This window comes from Mizuhopecten yessoensis, unplaced genomic scaffold, assembly GCF_002113885.1.
Source record: "Mizuhopecten yessoensis strain PY_sf001 unplaced genomic scaffold, ASM211388v2 scaffold11091, whole genome shotgun sequence".
Lineage (NCBI taxonomy): Eukaryota > Metazoa > Mollusca > Bivalvia > Pectinida > Pectinidae > Mizuhopecten > Mizuhopecten yessoensis.
Window position 1 is genome coordinate 446,825 of NW_018408875.1, and position 20,854 is coordinate 467,678.

General features: G+C 37.0%; 2 protein-coding genes across 7 annotated transcripts in view; one reads left to right on the forward strand and one right to left on the reverse strand.

The window, feature by feature from the left end:
• The window catches only part of LOC110465558 (thrombospondin type-1 domain-containing protein 4-like), a 120,527-nt gene that overhangs the window by 76,376 nt on the left and 23,297 nt on the right, over positions 1 to 20,854 (reverse strand). For 2 of the 6 annotated variants that reach the window (XM_021521479.1, XM_021521474.1), the window contains exon 1: positions 6,855 to 7,218. In XM_021521479.1, the coding sequence (XP_021377154.1) occupies positions 6,855 to 6,947 (93 nt within the window). In that variant the 5' untranslated portion in view covers positions 6,948 to 7,218. Of the gene's footprint in view, positions 1 to 6,854; positions 7,219 to 8,152; positions 8,356 to 20,854 lie in introns of those variants that run through there. The other 4 variants (XM_021521478.1, XM_021521475.1, XM_021521477.1 and 1 more) reach the window with 4 other exon arrangements.
• LOC110465564 lies at positions 19,111 to 20,022 on the forward strand. Its single transcript, XM_021521485.1, has one exon. It carries the CDS (start codon positions 19,111 to 19,113, stop codon positions 20,020 to 20,022), a length of 912 nt encoding a protein of 303 aa, XP_021377160.1.

A 20,854-nucleotide genomic window follows, 5' to 3' on the forward strand; every position in this document is an offset into this window, starting at 1 on the left:
TGCACCCCTCCCTTACTTTGTTACAGGGGTATATTACTATACTAACCCATTTCCAGTAGAGCCCTGCACCCCTCCCTAACTTTGTTACAGGGTTAAATTACTATACTAACCCATTTCCAGTAGAGCCTTGCACCCCTCCCTTACTTTATTACAGGGGTATATTACTATACTAACCCATTTCCAGGAGAGCCATGCACCCCTCCATTACTTTGTTACAGGGGTATATTACTATACTAACCCATTTCCAGTAGAGCCCTGCACCCCTCCCTAACTTTGTTACAGGGGTATATTGCTATACTATGTCATTTCCAGGAGAGCCCTGCACCCCTTCCTTACTTTATTACCGGGTTATATTACTATACTAACCCATTTCCAGTNTTTACAGGGGTATATTACTATACTTTGTCATTTTATGCTATTATTCTGTCAAATACGGTTCATTATGAATAGTTTATATCGTGTTTAGAAGGCATTTATTCTGTCTAATATGGTTCATTATGAATAATTTATATCGTTTTTAGAAGGCAAATATTCTGTCAAATACAGTTCATTATGAATACTTTATATCGTTTTTAGAATATTAATTTGCCATAGGATTTTCCCTCATGAAAAATTTGAGATTAACAGTACTAAACTTGGTATTTCCTGTATCCAAATTTGACATTTGACTTGAGCTAAAACAACATTGATTTTCTTTTCAAGGTTTAGAATTTGGTTCTGGCTTCAAATGAATTTTTACTGTATTTGACCTTTGACCTCCTTCCTAAGCCTATTGACAGGATTCTTTAATTAAGAAACTAGATATATTTACTAACAGGAAATCTTTGTCTTGGAATGTATATATAATAAACTTTATTTATTTTACAACAATTATGAAACAAGTTATTTCAACTTTTATTAAGCACTTTTGTTGGTCCCCATGTTAGCGCACACAGGGTCTTATTGTGGGAGGAAACCGGAGAACCTGGAGAAGTCCCACATGATCGGGCAGTTGACCCCAGTGTTCTCCCCAGAATGTTTTGAAAGAAGCATGGTATTTCAATATTTCTGTTAAAGCAGCACTCTATGTAAAATCAAAGCAGCATGGTAACTTTAGATTTACTATGAATATATAGCAGAAAAGATCTAGGATAGCAGCATGGCAAGAAATTATAGGAGCATGGTGCCATGCTGCAAAAACAGCCTGGGGAGAACACTGGACCCCATACCTTGTCACGTTCTATCGAGGATCAAACCCTGGCCGCCTTGATGAAAGGCAAGTGTGCTATCCACGACCATCCTGGAATGTATAACCTTTGACCCTTGCCATTGATTTAGCATAAAGCAATTTTAAAGGTATTTATAAGATTACTCATGAAAAGAATATGCTATACTTTGACATTTAAACATTTTATTATAAGAGTTGATTGTCACAATGCAGTCAAACAAAAATGTGTAATCAAATATCTAAACTCAATGTTATCCAGTTGTGAGTTAATATCATGCACAATGTTTTGTTCCTCCCTCTTCCTCATTGGTTGAATCTTGATAAATCAGATGGTGGTTGGTGACTCAGCGTAACTGTTTGTTTTTAGTTTACGTATTTTAAACTGCAACATACACAGGTGGGCTTATTACAAGGCATGGGCTTATTGCTAGAAAAAAAATTGGGGGTGCCCTATTATTATTGTTCGTATATGGAAAGAAAATATTATGACTTGATCAAAAGCAAAAGATTTCATATTTCATTATTTTAACCTTTGACAATGTTAAGTAAGGTAACAATTTTGAAGAAAACGAAGTCGGAGTTTGTTTATTTTGTAAAGAGATTGGAGACCTTACATTGTGCCTCTTCAAAGTCCTGACAGATGGCCACATCTCCAGGAACAGCATCAGTGTTTTTGGAAAAGATAGCAATGTTTGTTGTAGATGAACACGAATATTAAAACATGATTATTGTGACTGGAGGTCAGTTTTGTTTAGATGATTTGTAACACAGCAAAGGAGGAAATATTCAACACAGCTACTGCCATTCATCTTATCTCATGTTGGAATGCCTAGATTATTGCAACCCATTCACCCCTGTAAGAATATATATCCAAAGCAAAGGTGTGCTGATACCGGAGTGGAATCTACTTCTGTGTCACCAAGGAGTTAACTCATTCACTCCTGATGACACCTTTGAACCCTTCCAATTCAAAGGTTGGAATAGTCCATCATGAAATTTCAGGGGTGAATGAGTCACAATGTATATTTAAATTCTCAAGTACTGAGTTAATACCATACTCAGATATAGAATTCTTACCATACTCAGATACAGAATTCTTACCATACTATACTCAGATACAGAATTCTTACCATACTCAGATACAGAATTCTTACCATACTATACTCAGATACAGAATTCTTACCATACTCAGATACAGAATTCTTACCATACTATACTCAGATACAGAATTCTTACCATACTCAGATACAGAATTCTTACCATACTATACTCAGATACAGAATTCTTACCATACTCAGATACAGAATTCTTACCATACTATACTCAGATACAGAATTCTTACCATACTCAGATACAGAATTCTTACCATACTCAGATACAGAATTCTTACCATACTATACTCAGATACAGAATTCTTACCATACTATACTCAGATACAGAATTCTTACCATACCATACTCAGATACAGAATTCTTACCATACTATACTCAGATACAGAATTCTTACCATACTCAGATGCAGAATTCATACCATGCTCAGATAAGAAATTCTTACCATACTCAGATACAGAATGCTTACCATACTCAGATACAGAATTCTTACCATACTCAGATACAGAATTTTTACCATTCTCAGATACAGAATTCTTACCTTACTCAGATACAGAATTCTTACCTTACCCAGATACAGAATTCTTACCATACTCACATACAGAATTCTTACCATACTCAGATACAAAATTCTTACCATACTCACATACAGAATTCTTACCATACTCAGATACAGAATTCTTACCATACTCAGATACAGAATTCTTACCATACTCAGATACAGAATTCTTACCATACTCAGATACAGAATTCTTACCATTCTCAGATACAGAATTCTTAACTTACTCAGATACAGAATTCTTACCATACTCAGATACAGAATTCTTACCATGCTCAGATAAGAAATTCTTACCATACTCAGATACAGAATTCTTACCATACTTAGATACAGAATTCTTACCATACTCACATACAGAATTCTTACCATACTCATATAATCTAAAGAAAGATAATGAGAGTATTGTAAGAACTTTTAGCAATGTGGAATGGTCCTGTAAAAGCCCAATGTCCATGCAAAACAGGTTGACGATTCAAAAATTTATAGAACTTTTTCTCCAAGCCTGTTGCCATTGAAATGCCTCTGGTCAGTTAACCTATGTTCTTCCAATATCTGCACACCTTTTCATTTCCTAGTGAGTTTGTGGAATAGAACCCTCCTAACCAGTACAGTGATGCAATAGTTCTGGCTCTTCTTTATCACATTCCCCTTGTTACTAGTTTGTGTAGCCCGTGATACAACCATGATCTTGGTATTACTGTCACATGGTCTTGGTGAGACCGTGAATTTGGTGAACTGTAGCAACCACTGGTTTTAATGTTGTAACCATGCATTCAGTGTTAAAATCATGATTTTGGTGTATAACAATTACAGGTTTGGTAATACATCTAAGGCTTTGTGCTATAACCAATCGGGGTAAGTGTACTTATCAGACTTGGTGTTACAACTATTCAGTGCTATACAACCAATTGGGTTTAGTGCTACCATGAATGTTTTGCTGCAACCAATCAGATTTAGACTAGCTACTACCATGATCCCCTGCTACAACCAATCAGATGTAGACTGCTACCATATATTTTGTGCTTCGACCTTTCAGCTTAAGAATTCTACCATAAATTCAGTGCTACAACCAATCAAATTCAGACTACTACCTTGAATTCAGTGCTAGAACCAATTAGATTCAGACTGCTTCCATGAATTTAGTGCTACAACCAATTAGATTCAGACTTCTACCATGAGATTAGTGCTTAACCAATTAGATTCAGACTAATATTCTACCATGAATTCAGTGCTACAACCAATTAGATTCAGACTACTACCTTGAATTCAGTGCTACAACCAATTAGATTCAGACTGCTTCCATGAATTTAGTGCTACAACCAATTAGATTCAGACTTCTACCATGAATTCAGTGCTACAACTAATAGGATTCAGACTACTACCTTGAATTCAGTGCTACAACCAATTAGATTCAGACTGCTTCCATGAATTTAGTGCTACAACCAATTAGATTCAGACTTCTACCATGAATTTAGTGCTTAACCAATTAGATTCAGACTTCTACCATGAATTCAGTGCTAGAACCAATTAGATTCAGACTTCTACCATGAATTTAGTGCTTAACCAATTAGATTCAGACTGCTTCCATGAATTTAGTGCTACAACCAATTAGATTCAGACTACTACCTTGAATTCAGTGCTACAACTAATTAGATTCAGACTTCTACCATGAATTCAGTGCTACAACCAATCAGATTTAGACCACTACCATGAATTTTGTGCTACAACCAATCAGATTTAGACCACTACCATGAGAATTTTGTGCTACAACCAATCATATAAAGATCGACTGCTACCAATACATTTTGAGTTACAACCAATCAGATTTAAACGGTTTCCATGATTTTTGTGCTACAACCAATCAAATGTAGACTGCTACCATGGGTTAAGTGCTACCATGAATTTGATAATATTACTGTTGGTTTAGTATGATAAGTATGGTTTTGTGTTATACAACCATCAGGTGTAATGCTTCAACAATTGGTTCAGCGATACATCCATGGTAAAATCATATTTACCGAAATGTTACGTCTAATTTGGTTACAAACAGTTTACTAACAACAGACATGCTATTGGATCCAGGGCAATAAGTCTGCAAGGATAACAAATGCCAAGTTGTTGGTCAGGTTAATTATTCAACAATATCATGTCAGTGTAGCGAACTCTGATAAGACAGTGCGCATCAACAGTTACAGTCAGCAGAAATACATAAAAGTGCCACAGAACCACATCTAATATTCTGTAATACTTAACACCAAATCAATAACCAATAAGAGTATAGATTTTAGCTGTGTAGAAAAAGTCATACCACTGATGTCACTAGACATGCTGTAATTATCCTTCATTCACAGAAATGATTACTGAATTATGTCTAATTTCCTCACATTTGAGTAATAATTAGTTACATGGTTCATTAAGTGGGCGAGGCATCCATATACTTGATAATTTTTCAATTTTTCCATGGGAAGAAACAGCATGGAAAAAATCTAAAAATGTCTGAAAAGTTCTAACAAATTGACCAATATCTATGATAGTTAAAGACGTACCTTAGAATGAATTTATGGAATTTGAACAAAAATAAAGATAAACAGTTTTTAATACTCAGATAATCAATTTCAAAAGTGAAAAAAAATCAGAGTATCAATCCATCCAAACTATAGAGAGTGAAAATGGCAAGGTCAGGCTCCAGGTATTGCTACTTAAAACTCCTTTTATACCAAAACTGTTTATTTTTCTTTTATATCATTTCTTTCTCTTATAAGGGAGCAGTGAGACCCTTTCCTTTAATGGGCCATCACTGATTGTACAATACTACAGGCAATCACCTTCACTAATCATATCATTCACACAAATGGACATTGACTACATCACCTATTTAGTCCCTTGTGTGATTGTAAAATACCCGGTATATGTCTGCAAAACTTTACTAATTATTACAGGTTAATTCTCTCACATGTGAGTTATGTATGTGCACGTTAGGATATCAACATGCAGTAAAATCAAATACAGTTTCAACTATTGATAAGGGAACCGTTTTCTTTCCATTTTGTTTCATTTTTAATCAGTTTAAAATGTTTGCATTTGTATTAATGCTTTCATTCAAAATGATAAGGAAGAAAACAGAAAAACTAATCATTAGTTTTCTAACATTCTCGAAATGTTAAAATAAGAACCGTCCTTATCAGGTTGTGTAGATCTACAACTCTGCTTTAATTTACAGGTGTACTAAAAGTAATTTATCACAGGTGAAAATACAGAAAAGTGTTTAACTGTATGAAATACAAAAAATCTTGCGTTACCTTGTGGTCTATTGAAAACATTTTTAATGGCAATACAGATACTGCAAATTCAATACATGAACATAATTCTCATTTTTAAATTCTCTAAGAAATTTTATGTAAATTTACTTCAGGTAAATGCACATATTGTCCCGTTAATATCTTATCCTTCACTAAGGTTGAAATACCTGACAGGCTACTGAAGGTGAACTTCAATAAATCCTTATATAACAGGTTCACTTGGGAATCAATTTATCCATAGCACTCGATCCATACATTTACATTTCAAAATAGTATTTGATTCTATGTTAACTATACACTAAGCTATGACAAAGGTAAATTTTCATTTGTTATAATAGAAATTCAGGCAAAAAGGTCACAGCATCCCGATCCAACACTACAATCCATCTAATGTGTGTCGATAAAAGATGATAAGTTATCCTTTGGAGGCAAATAAAAGGCTGTATCTTAACCTAATACAGGTAAACATAAACTAATGTCATCTTACCTAATGTAAACGCAATGCTTGATTAATATCACAATTACAACATAAACTGAAAATTGTAATAAATATATTAAATGCCTGAAACAAAATTTCATGCTGTGATACACAACAAAATTAAAAGTCTAATTAGAATGTTTCAATAATCTTCCTATTTTTGTTACCTAAAATGTAATCAAACAAAACAATACTGACTTACCTGTAAAAGTATAACTACACCCAGGTACCAGTTCAGCCTCCGTCCCATGGTGTAACAGTGAGCTGTATTAGTCCTCTGGGTACACACTAACATTTAGCACCTGAAGAGTTAGCTGTCTGTACTGGTGTCAGTGAGATATTACCACACATCCTACCTCACAGCTTCCCCTGTAAACCAATACCACCATATCACGGTTAGTGTAGCCGATTTTTGTGAATGAGTTTCTCCTGCTTGTCACTCACTGCACTGTCCTTCATCTGAGGGTAAAACTCTCCACTGTGGTGGGAGGGTACCAAAGCTATCACATGTATCAGCTACAGGGTGTGGGAGGCTCCCACTGTGTTGACTAGCAGTTAGTATACAGACATAACTCTGCATGTGTTCCAGATTATTATCCTGGGATATAATATGCAGTGTCCTAGGATACTATTATATATTGTCCAAGGATATCACATATATATTGTCCTTGGATATTAGATATATATAATTGTCCTAAGATTTCTTTAAAGCTGTATTTCGGATATTTTATATACTGTCCTAGGATATTATATATATTGTCCTAAAATTTCTTAAAAACTGTCCTTAGGATATTTTATACACTGTCCTAGGATATCATATACATGTATATTGTTCTAAAATTTCTTAAAAACTGTCCTTAGAATATTTTATACACTGTCCTAGGATATCATATATATCGTCCTAAAACTTCTTAAAAACTGTCCTTGGGATATTATATATACTGTCCTAGGACATCATATATATTGTCCTAAGATTTCATATATATTGATTAAAGGATTTATCATACATAATGTCCCAGGATATCATATATACTGTCCAAGAATATCATATATATACTGCCGAAGATATCATATATACTGTACAAAGATTTCATTTATACTGACTTAAGACATCATATCATACATACTGTCCAAGAATATCATAAACTCTGTCTAGAATATCATATATACTGAACATAGATTTCATATATATTGATTAAAGGATTGATCATACACACAGTCCTAGGATATCATATATACTGTTTGAAGATTTCATATATATATTGACTAAAAATATCATGTCATATATACTGTCCAAGGTTATTATAAAATCTCTGTCCTGAAATATATTAATCTGCCTCTGAATATCATATACACAGTATATGGTAGTAAGATATCATATAAGACTATTATATTACCAATGTGTACATACACTGGCCAACGGTAGACCATTATATAGACTAGAATATAGTCATGTTATATAAAACTACCTTGATATACAATCACAATAACGGTACATACACACCACCTGTTTAATCCGACAACCTGTCTTGTCAGAATGGAAATGTCACAATATCGTTCAATTTTGCTCATTATCCTCACTGCTAGAATACGTCATTACTACGATTCCGAACTAAATTTGTATTTCATATCCACCAGCACAAACACAATAGTCATAGTGTATGTACAGCAGAGAGGTATTTATTTAACTTTGGGGAATGCCCTAAATGGGTATCACTAGAGTTTGGCAGACCTGATATATTCCTGATAAGTACATGTTTTGACTGCTGGCTATGTGTACGATCTCCCCGAAGTCTAGAGCGCCCCTACTTACAGCATACCTTTCAATAAAACATACCTGTACACACCTCTATAAACAATTGACATTGCATAATATGTAAATTTGCACAGGTATTATAGAGCCTATAGCAGAGGTGCAAGGTAGCAAATAAATCTATCTGCATTTTTATTAAAAATATGACAGGAAAAAATACTTGAGGGTAAACATTCTCGTCGGCATGTGTGCTATGAATCTTGATCACTGCAATAAAATATAATAACCTACAGCACATTCCGCATACTAAACATCCCCAAAAAAATAACAGATAGAGATATTTCTATTTTACGAATATTAATCATGGAAGATGAACGGGTAACTTTTATTGCTGTTAACACAATAAATAAGGTTCCTTACATTATATCATAGTGAAGTGGCTTTAAACCTTTAGTGCTATCGATACCAGTCACATAAAAACACTGAATTTGGCATGAGGTTTCCTCAGGGTCTATTGATGTCATTAATTATCACCTAGGAGCTCTCCTTTACTGAATATCTACTTTTGGTAACTACAGTGTATGCATATATACACAGTAAATGACTTACATTTTGTGTGACTCATTTCATGGCAATTTTGTTAACCATTGACCACAATTATAAATCCCTAATTAACATCTATTTACTGAACCAAGGTCAAGGTAGGAAGCATATCCACTAAACCAAGATCAAGGTAGGAAGCATAGCTACTAAACCAAGGTCAAGATAGGCAGCACGGTTACTGCACCAAGGTCAAGGTAGGAAGCATATCTAATGAACCAAGGTCAAGGTAGGCAGTAAGGTAATTGAATCATGGTCAAGGTAAGAAGCATATCTACTGAACCAAGGTCAAGGTAGGCAGCACGGTTACTGAATCAAGGTCAAGGTAGGAAGCATATCTAATGAATTCATTTCAAAGTAGGCCGCAATCAGCTACTGAACCAAGGTTAAGGTAGGAAGCAAAGCAAATGAACCAAGGTCATTTAGATAGACAGCACGGTTACTGAAACAATGATAAGGCAGGATGCATAGCAACTGAACCAAGGTAAAGGTAGGCAGCACGGTTACTGAACCAAGGTCAAGGTAGGAAGCATCACTGCTGAACCAAGGTAAAGGTAGTAAGTTTACCTACTTAACCGAGGTCAGGGTAAACACCATACCTATTGAACCATGCATGGTCAAGGCAGAACCATTGCCACTGAACCAAGGTCAAGGTAGGCAGCACAGTTACTGAACCAAGGTCAAGGTAGGAAGCATATCTACTGAACCCAGGTCAAGGTAGGAACCATTGTCACTGAACCAAGGTCAAGGTAGGCAGCACAGTTACTGAAACAATGATAAGGCAGGAAGCATAGCAACTGAACCCAGGTCAAGGTAGAAACCATTGCCACTGAACCAAGGTCAAGGTAGGCAGCACGGTTACTGAACCAAGGTCAAGGTAGGAATCATATCTAATGAACCAATTTCAAGGTAGGAAGCAAAGCAAATGAACCAAGGTTATTTAGGTAGGCAGCATGGTTATTGAAACAATGATAAGGCAGGAAGCATAGCAACTGAACAAAGGTAAAGGTAGGCAGCATGTTTACTGAACCAAGGTCAAGGTAGGAAGCATAGCAACTGAACCAAGGTAAAGGCATTAAGTTTAACTTTTTAACCAAGGTCAAGGTAAACACCATACCTACTGAACCAAGGTCAAGGCAGGAACCATTGCCACTGAACCATGCAATGTTAAGGTAGGCAGCATACCTATTGAATCAATGTCAAGGTAGGAAGCATATCTACTGAACTAAAGTCAAGGTAGACAGGAAAGATACTAAATACCAAGATAGACAGCATAATGTTTACAAGGGTTCTGAACCAAGGTCAAGGTAGGCAGCGTAATGTTTACAAGGGTTCTGAACCAAGGTCAAGGTAGTCAGCATAATGTTTACAAGGGTTCTGAACCAAGGACAAGGTAGGCAGCATAATGTTTACAAGGGGTCTGAACCAAGGTCAAGGTAGGCAGCATAATGTTTACAAGGGTTCTGAACCAAGGTCTTGTAGGCAGCATAATGTTAACAAGGGTTCTGAACCAAGGTCAAGGTAGGCAGCATAATGTTTACAAGGTTTCTGAACCAAGGTCAAGGTAGGCAGCATAATGTTTACAAAGGTTCTGAACCAAGGTCAAGGTAGGCAGCATAGTTACTGATCCAAGTTCAAGGTCATTACTGTCAGCATATACTGTATATAGCTACTGAACTAAAGTCAAAGTAATGTCTGAAGAAGCAAAGTAGCTAAATATGGTACTTGAAATACAAAATAATATTACCTAAGCTTTCGCCTCTACAAAGGTCAAAGCTATTTCTACTGTTAGATAAACAGCTGGAGTGTATTAATTGTGTGGTATATGTATCTTGTATCTACTAGATAATTTGTTTCATTCGCTACATATCTCGATTATTACAACCCACACAGTATCATTATATCCTTGTCCGATCTATCTCTTAATGACCAACCACACTTCCTGTAATCTAACATTACAACATGTGACTAGATCTAAATCAATATTCTCCCATACAGGAACAACTAGCAATTCGTAAACAACATATTATACAAGCAATCCTCGTCAGTTGATGCAGTTGGTAATGATTTCCTACCTAGAGTAGTATAGATCAGTCCTTGTCGTTAAATCCAGGTAAATATCAACCGTCCAAGTATAAAATCAATATAATACAAGAAAAACAATACGTTACAACAGATAAAAAATAAATAAATGTACATATTCTAAACAGAATTGATTTAATATGTCACCCTGGTATAATCTACTAGCCACCTCTTACCATCCAGATAGGGAGAATTCTCTCTAGTTCGTTAGGTAGAGCTTAAGACTAGTAAACCAGAGGTCATGGGTTCGACCCCACAGTACTGAAAAAATAATGACCTCTGTTACAAATATATGACACATCACAAGAGATAATAGTTTTTAGCCCACTAGCTAGCAAGCAACAGTGCACTTTTGATATTTTTTATTTAGGCTAGGACAAAACTTTGACAAGTTGTAAAGTCTATACCTTAAGTATTACTAAACGTGTTGTGAGCATGTCAAACCGGACTCTGGTATCAAATTAAGTCCTATTGCTTGAAGAAAAACAAATTAAACAAGAACAAATCTAGAACGTATTACAGAGCCAGATGGGGTTATCTTAGTCAAGGGCAATGATTCTGTAACACAATTCCAACCGAGGCCCAAGCGAAAGCTGGGATATTACAGAATCTTTGCCGAAGACTGAGATAACCTGATCTAGCTCAGTAGCAGTTAATAGATCTTTTTCATGCACCTCACAAGTATATGTTTTCATCAAATTTTACAAGTATTCCCTCTGGATCTGAGGTTTTACATGGTTCCTGTACTACTAAAGCTACGTTGGTATGCATCCGCACGAACAATGCAAAAGAGAGAGGAAAAACATGTTTTATTAAGGTTTAGGGTAAAGCAAACGCCATGTTTTTCTTCTTGGGAGGCACGGTAGTCTAGTGGTAGGACGCCGGCTCGTGACCAAAGGTTGTGGGTTCGAGTCACTGCACGGCATTGTGTTGTATCTTTGAGCAAGATACTTTACTCCGATTGTTCCAGTCTACTCAGCTGTAAATGAGTACAGAGTTGGGCAGTGCTAGAATTGTAGAATGCTAGCTGTGCGTGCCAAAATGGCAGCATCGGCTGTATGCTCCCCAGGAGGAAGGGAAATATATTGGCTGCTTGCAAAGGCCCTATAACCATGGATAATAATTTGTGAACCGCTTTTAGACGACCTACGAACTAGATTGTGATAAAACGGTTTATAAGAACCTCAAATTATTTTTATTAATATTATTCTGGTGGGAAATTCTGGTCCTGTGCCCTTCCTCTGGATACCAAAAAGTGTGCAGGGCCTGTTGTGATTGAATCTATGACTACATCTTTTTATCTAACACTTTACATCATATATCACTAAAACAAAACATTTACCTGCAAATGACAAAATAGAATATCTAAAATGCTGGTTGTTAATTTGTTTATGCACGCGCACGTGGATGAATATATCGCCATGTGAAATTTGGCGCCAAAAGGTGCAAGACAGATCAGACAAGATTGAAAAACACAGCATGGGGTATAACCAGGGATAGCCCAGTCTGAGATGTGAGAATCTGGTCTTATTTCTTTGCAGAGAATGAGTCAAACAAAACTTTCGCAAGAAGCCAATGACTAATGAAAAGAAAATCTTATTTCTTAACTAATCTCATCTTATATTGCTTTATGGAGAGCGTGTGAAACAACAGTCTTATAGAGTAAATCAAGACTCTGATATCGAGTCTAACAATTATTGTTTTATAAAGAGCAATTCAAACGACAATGATATTATATCTATTGTTTTATAAAGAACAATTCAAATGACAATGATATTATATCTATTGTTTTATAAAGAACAATTCAAATGACAATAATATTATATCTATTGTTTTATAGAGAAAATGTTATAAGTAATACTGGTAACGAGGCTTATAGTTTTATATGGGGACGTATGTCAAACATGACTCTTGTAGCAAAAGGCTTCAGGCTCTGTGAAGGACATGCCAAACAACTGTGGTATCAAGACTTTTTGTTTTATAGAGCACAAGTCAAATGAAAGCCTGGTCTGTATTTACACATACTTCTGGTTACAGTAAAACAAATCTTTTTCATCTCATCACATGCATGTGTCAAGTGTAGCTTTACAAATCCTATTTACACACGAGAATTTGATAAAACATGCCCAGGTGGGTGTGTCTCTACGGCTTGTAAGATGATGTAATACCTAGAACTGCGCTCTGTCCAATTTGTCAATCATCACTCCGAGACTTGTTTGATTTGTACTCAATTTAGCTTATTTGAGGAAAGAACGACATGCTTTGTGGTCCACTACCCAGACAGACAATGACTGGACGGATGGACCAACAGACGCTCCCCATACCATAATACGCTCCGCCAAAGTTTTTGACAGGCATTTAAAAAAAAAAAAGATTTTTTATTAAACATGAAGTGAAAAATAAATACAGATGCTGGATTAAATCAATTGTTTCAAACAACAAAACTTATAAATACTTGTTAACATGCAGATTATGTCAGTAGTTGCTGAAGATTTATATTTGTCGAGTTAACTTACAGCATCCTATGTGAATGTATCCTACATTGTATTCGTGACCATATGTTCCTCATCATCGGTTATTCAGCAGCCAGTGCATTAATATCTTATATAATTCTTTTCTTCCTTTCGGTGAGCTGGCCCTTATCTTTGTAGATGACCTCCCCTGACCCACAGGTTAAAGGTTGTCCTTGACTGACCCCCACATTAACAGCTCAGAAGGAGACCACAGGGGAGGAAGGTGTAGAGGTCATTCTGATCTGACCCCTGCCAGGAACAAAGGACATGCCCATAGCTAGTGTTATGGTCCTTTGCACTTTTACCATAAAACAAAGACCTACTGTAACCTGTAATATCCTTTATAAAGTGGAGATATCTCATGAAGAAACTTCCATTAAATGACATGCCTTAACTTTCAATGATGAACTCATGTGACCTCTAAAAAGGTTTATGTCATATAAATGAACGTATGAAATACTGACTGAATTATATACTCACCCCTTTAGACGACCTCTAGAATCCTCCTATAAAGCATATCTATGAAACAAAACCTCACGATTTCCAATGTACATGTATGAGTACACTGTTTGCCTCCTAATGATGACACTTACTGACCCCTGATAAGGTTTATGAAGTGTAACTAACCTGGTGAACGTTTTTTTATGTACAACCATGTGATAGCTTCTTTTAAGGAACGAAACCATCAGTAGATGTATCAGTTTCCATGACAACTTTATCAGTTTTTATGTTATTTTAATGTTGTTGTATTTTTTGGGGTTCCATTTAAGAAAAAACTTTCTGTTAAAGCTGAACCAACTCATTTAAACTGGTCTTACATTATACCTATAATATGTATTTTTTATATTTGCCTATTTTAATATTTAATTTATTGTTGCTGACGAATAGATATTCTCCAAGAATACAAAAGTGTTTCAGTATGACAGTATTCTCCTTTAATATTAATACCTTATATATATTACTATGAGAGAAACAGTTTAATCTACTGGTAGTTTTCAGTTTGAATCTCTGTATAATATTTTCATAATAGAAATGAAACCTGAATTTATTGACACCGGAATATTCAATGATTTATTTGCCCCTTAACTCATTCACCCCTGAAGACACATTTGAACTCTTCCAAATCAAAGGTTGGAATAGTTTCAGTGGTGAATGAGTTAAGGATCCCTGTCCCACTGCACTGTGGTTTTTCTTATATACAGTAACCTTCCCTTAATTTCGTTTAGGATACAACTGTAGCCGATTGGTCCAGAACACTTTTGTTGACTTAAAGATATCGGTAGATCAGTCGGTTAGAGCAGCAATATTTAACAATTTGAGTCACGTCTAGCCACACGGACGTTTCGCAAACAGAATATTATGGTTGACTATTACTTTTTCTTTATTTCGTCTCTCTATTCTTTTTTATAAAAGTGCCCCAAGGTATATTTTTTGTTTCAGAAAACAATGATCATAACTATAGTTACGCTGGAAAAAAGTTTCAGTTTTTTGCAGTGATACGGGGATCCTTAAGATTTATTTCTTTACATTGTCTTTAATAAAGACATTACTAATATATTACAGTCATATCTGACCAAATGACTCTGTTTCCCTTGATATCAATATAGACAGGTTTACTGACACACTGTCTTATCTGACCAAATGATTTAGCACCTTGATGCCATATATAGAAATTTCACCATGCAAGTACATTTTGTCTATTTCTTATAACAGTCAAGTCTTAAGCAAAATTGATGCAAAAACTAGTAACAATGTTTTTTTCCCCATTTTGATTAGATTTATTAAGGCAATATATATGTCACACCATAAAAATACAATCATGACAGTTAAACATTACATAACTTCATTTGTAAGTAAATATCCTCCATGTACAATAGGTTCAATATTGACAGAACATCAAGGATAGCTCATAAATTTTCAATGGGAAGCTTGACACGTACTACACCATAATAACAAAAAAATAGTAAATTCTGTATTTTTATGTCATGAATTTATTCAAAGAAAATAATAATAAAAGACCATATCCAGATAATGAAATATCAACAATAGTCCAATTCAATGTATTTTAGAGAGACTTAAATTTAAACAAGGCATCACAGATGATATGAATGCCCTCGCACTGCTAATTCAAAGGTAATTGACTGCAGAAAGTCAAAATAAAAACTAGTACATGTCATGTATCATGAGGTGATAATTGTTGATATGTGCATGAAGTTTCATGATTATCGAAAAAGAAATTAATCTGTAGAGCAATTTCTACCAATTATACCGGTAGTTAGTGACCTAGATTTGACCTTAGCAGGTGGAAAAGCCAAGTCCTACTAGAGATGATGTTTGTGAATATATTTGTGAAGTCTCACAGCAATCGGTAAAGAAATGAAGTCAGTGGAGCACTGACATCCAATTCCATAAAAATCTATTTATAGTAACATTGACCTAGTTTCTGACCACAGAAGGTTTGAACACAAACTTATACAAGAAGTGATGTTTGTGAATGTGTGTTTTGTGACAATTGGACACATACGTAAGAACATACAGACAGATCCTTATATCAACCCTCAATGTCTCATCATGCGGGGATGCATTTCATACAAAAGTGTCATGCTTCACCACAGGAAGCTACTTGATTTAGTATTATTTCATTAATAATGAATTCATATTCTAGCGTTTTACTTGAAATAGAAAATTAATCAATAATTCAAAGATATGTGATGAAATAGTTCAGGTGTTAATTTGTATACATATATTGTTTTGCAAGGCCGTAAATAATCAAGATGAGAACAGGTGATTTCAAAACCTTTTACACCAGCAATCATTAAACCCAGATCATAACCGCCTCAAAACCATTGAGATATGCCTTTATTTTGTAAAAAAGAGTGACACCGATTTTTTTTTTTCTTCAGCTTTCTATGACAGGATGTGTCTTACAAACCCCTGAGGATGGGATGTGTCCTGCAGTCCCTGGGGAAAAGACATGTCCTACAGACCCTGGGGATAGGACATGTGTCTTACGTATACTGACCCAAGGGATAGGATGTGTCCTACAGACACTGGAGATATGATGTGTCCTACAGACACTGGAGATAGGATGTGTCCTACAGACACTGGGGATAGGATGTGTCCTACAGACCTCTGGGAATAGGATGAGATCTATAGACCATGGGGATAGAATGTCTCTTACAGACACTGGGGATAGGATGTGTTCTACAGACATTTGGAATATGATATGTCGTACACACCCTCGGGATACGGGATAGGACATGTGCTACAAATCCCTGAGAAGAGGATGTGTCCTACAGACACAGGGATAGAATATGTCCTTCAAACACATGGGATAGGATGTGTCCTACAGACACCTGGGATAGGATACATCCTACAGACACCTGGGATAGGATACATCCTACAGACACCTGTGAGATAGGATACGTCCTACACAAACCTGCGAAGATGATGTATGCACAGATCATTGGGATAGGATTATGCTATTGACCCGAGAAAAAGGATGAGACTGCTACAGATCCCTGTGGAGAGGATGTCATGCAGACCTCTGGAGATATAATGTGTCCTACAGACCTCTGGAGATAGAATGTGTCCTACAGACACTGGAGATAGAATGTGTCCTTTAGACTCTGGAGATAGATTGTGTCCTACAGACCTCTGGAGATAGAATGTGTCCTACAGACCTCCGGAGATCGAATGTGTCCTACAGACCTCTGGAGATAGAATGTGTCATACAGACCTCTGGAGATAGAATGTGTCCTACATACCCTGGAGATAGAATGTGTACTACAGACCCTGGAAATAGAATGTGTCCTACAGACACTGGAGATAGGTTGTGTGCTTTAGACTCTGGAGATAGATTGTGTCGTACAGACACTGGAGATAGAATGTGTCCTACAGCCCTCTGGAGATAGATTGTCTCCTACAGACTCTGGAGATAGAATTGTCCTACAGACCCTGGAGATAGAATGTGTCCTACAGACACTGGAGATAGGATGTGTGCTTTAGACTCTGGAGATAGATTGTGTCCTACAGACACTGGAGATAGAATGTGTCCTACAGACCTCTGGAGATAGAATGTGTCCTACAGACCCTGGAGATAGAATGTGTCCTACAGACACTGGAGATAGGATGTGTCCTTTAGACTCTGGAGATAGATTGTGTCCTACAGACTCTGGAGATAGAATTGTCCTACAGACCCTGGAGATAGAATGTGTCCTTTAGACTCTGGAGATAGATTGTGTCCTACAGACTCTGGAGATAGATTGTTTCCTACAGACTCTGGAGATAGGATGTGTCCTACAGACTCTGGAGAAAGGCTTGTCCTACAGACACTGGAGATATAATGTGTCCTACAGACTCTGGAGAAAGGCTTGTCCTACAGACACTGGAGATAGGATGTGTCCTATAGACTCTGGAGAAAGGATTGTCCTACAGACCCTGGAGATATAATGTGTCCTATAGACTCTGGAGAAAGGATTGTCCTACAAACACTGGAGATATAATGTGTCCTACAGACTCTGGAGAAAGGCTTGTCCTACAGACACTGGAGATAGGATGTGTCCTATAGACTCTGGAGATAGATTGTGTCCTACAGACTCTGGAGATAGAATGTGTCCTACAGACTCTGGAGATTGATTGTGTCCTACAGACTCTGGAGAAAGGATTGTCCTACAGACACTGGAGATATAATGTGTCCTACAGACTCTGGAGATAGATTGTGTCCTACAGACTCTGGAGATATAATGGGTCCTACAGACACTGGAGATAGGATGTGTCCTACAGACACTAGAAATATAATGTGTCCTACAGACTCTGGAGATAGGATGTGTCCTACAGACCCTGGAGATATAATGTGTCCTACAGACTCTGGAGATAGAATGTGTCCTTCAGACACTAGAGATAGAATGTGTCCTACAGACTCTGGAGATATAATGTGTCCTACATACCCTGGAGATTGAACGTGTCCTACAGACACTGGAGATAGAATGTGTCCTTCAGACACTAGAGGTAGAATGTGTCCTACAGACTCTGGAGAAAGGATTAATATGTCCTTCAAACACATGGGATAGGATGTGTCCTACAGACACGGGGGATAGGATGTGTCCTACAGACACGGGGGATAGGATGTGTCCTACAGACACGGGGGATAGGATGTGTCCTACAGACACTAGAAATATAATGTGTCCAACAGACTCTGGAGATAGGATGTGTCCTGGAGATAGGATGTGTCCTACAGACCCTGGAGATAGAACGTGTCCTACAGACTCTGGAGATAGATTGTGTCCTACAGACTCTACAGACCTCTGGAGATAGAATGTGTCCTACAAAATCGGGAGATAGAATGAGTCCTACAGACCCTGGAGATAGAATGAGTCCTACAGACCCTGGAGATAGAACGTGTCCTACAGACTCTGGAGATAGCATGTGTCCTACAGACTCTGGAGAAAGGATTAATATGTCCTTCAAACACATGGGATAGGATGTGTCCTACAGACACTAGAAATATAATGGGTCCTACAGACTCTGGAGATAGGATGAGTCCTACAGACCCTAGAGATACAATGTGTCCTACAGACCCTGGAGATAGGATGTGTCCTACAGACACGGGGGATAGGATGTGTCCTACAGACACGGGGGATAGGATGTGTCCTACAGACACGGGGGATAGGATGTGTCCTACAGACACGGGGGATAGGATGTGTCCTACAGACACTAGAAATATAATGTGTCCAACAGACTCTGGAGATAGGATGTGTCCTGGAGATAGGATGTGTCCTACAGACACTGGGGATAGGATGTGTCCTACAGACACTAGAAATATAATGGGTCCTACAGACTCTGGAGATATAATGTGTCGTACAGACACTGGAGATAGAATGTGTCATACAGACTCTGGAGATAGAATGTGTCTTTCAGACACTAGAGATAGAATGTGTCCTTTAGACTCTGGAGATAGATTGTGTCCTACCGACTCTGGAGATAGAATGTGTCCTGCAAACTCTGGAGATATAATGTTTCCTACAGACCCTGGAGATATAATGCATCCTACAGACCCTGGAGATAGGATGTGTCCTACAGACACTGGGGATAGGATGTGTCCTACAGACACGGGGGATAGGATGTGTCCTACAGACACGGGGGATAGGATGTGTCCTACAGACACGGGGGATAGGATGTGTCCTACAGACACTAGAAATATAATGTGTCCTACAGACTCTGGAGATATAATGAGTCCTACAGACCCTGGAGATAGAATGTGTCCTACAAACTCTGGGGAGAGGATGCGTCCTACTGACCCAGGGGAGAGGATGTATACTACAGATCCCTGGGAGGTGATGTGTGTTACAGATCCAAGGGAAAGGATGACACTGCTACAGCTCCCTATGGAGTCCTACAGACTGGCAGACACTTCCACCTGACATCAGGATTGTCCCTAGACCTAGAGATGTTTTGACTCTATTACTTGTGGATTTGTACACGACAGCAGTGTCCAGACCAGTCAACTCCGCTCTCATTGGATTATCCTCCTCCAATCAGACAAACAACGCTCAAAGATAAATTCAATTTACGAAGAACAGCCTTAACATGGGTGTTAAGGAATATTTGTACCAAATTAATCAAAATCTTATTGATTATTGATGAAAGAAGAAGTTTGATTATTTTTACCAAATGTAACCTCATAAACATGACTAGGAAGTATAGATGTTTTTCAGTGGCATAACATTTTCTAATGGAGTGCTAGGTCAAGTGTTGCAAGAATAAATTTCCTTTGGTTATGTAAAATTGTATTTACATGTAACAGAAGTCTTTGATTTCAATGCCTCTGCTAGGAGTCGAACTCAAGACCTCTGGTTTGCTAGACTGATGCTCTACTGAATGATCTAAAGAGAAATTATCTCCAGCCGAGTAAGTAGATATTGGCTAGTATTTTGTACTAAGGTGACATATAAAAAGGTCAAAATTTTGTCCTGCTAATAAGCTGTCTCATAAACATAGGAGTCAGACAATTCATTACGGGACCAAACTAATTTCTCTCCCCCTGGAATTGATACAAAAATATCTTATTTTACCAATTTTGATGATCTTGTTACATGTAGTATATTTTGTTGAACAGATCGGAAAACATTTATCTCTGTAGTTTGGACAGAAACTTGATTATTTGAACACTGAGCATGGGTGACACATTAAAATATCATTGCATTACCAGAAATCAAAGCCACAATTTTATCTATCACTTCACTTCAGCAGATC

What these genes read in the sequence shown, in the direction of transcription:
- LOC110465564 (XM_021521485.1), top strand. Translation starts at nt 19,111, where the DNA reads ATGGGTCCTACAGACTCTGGAGATAGGATGAGTCCTACAGACCCTAGA.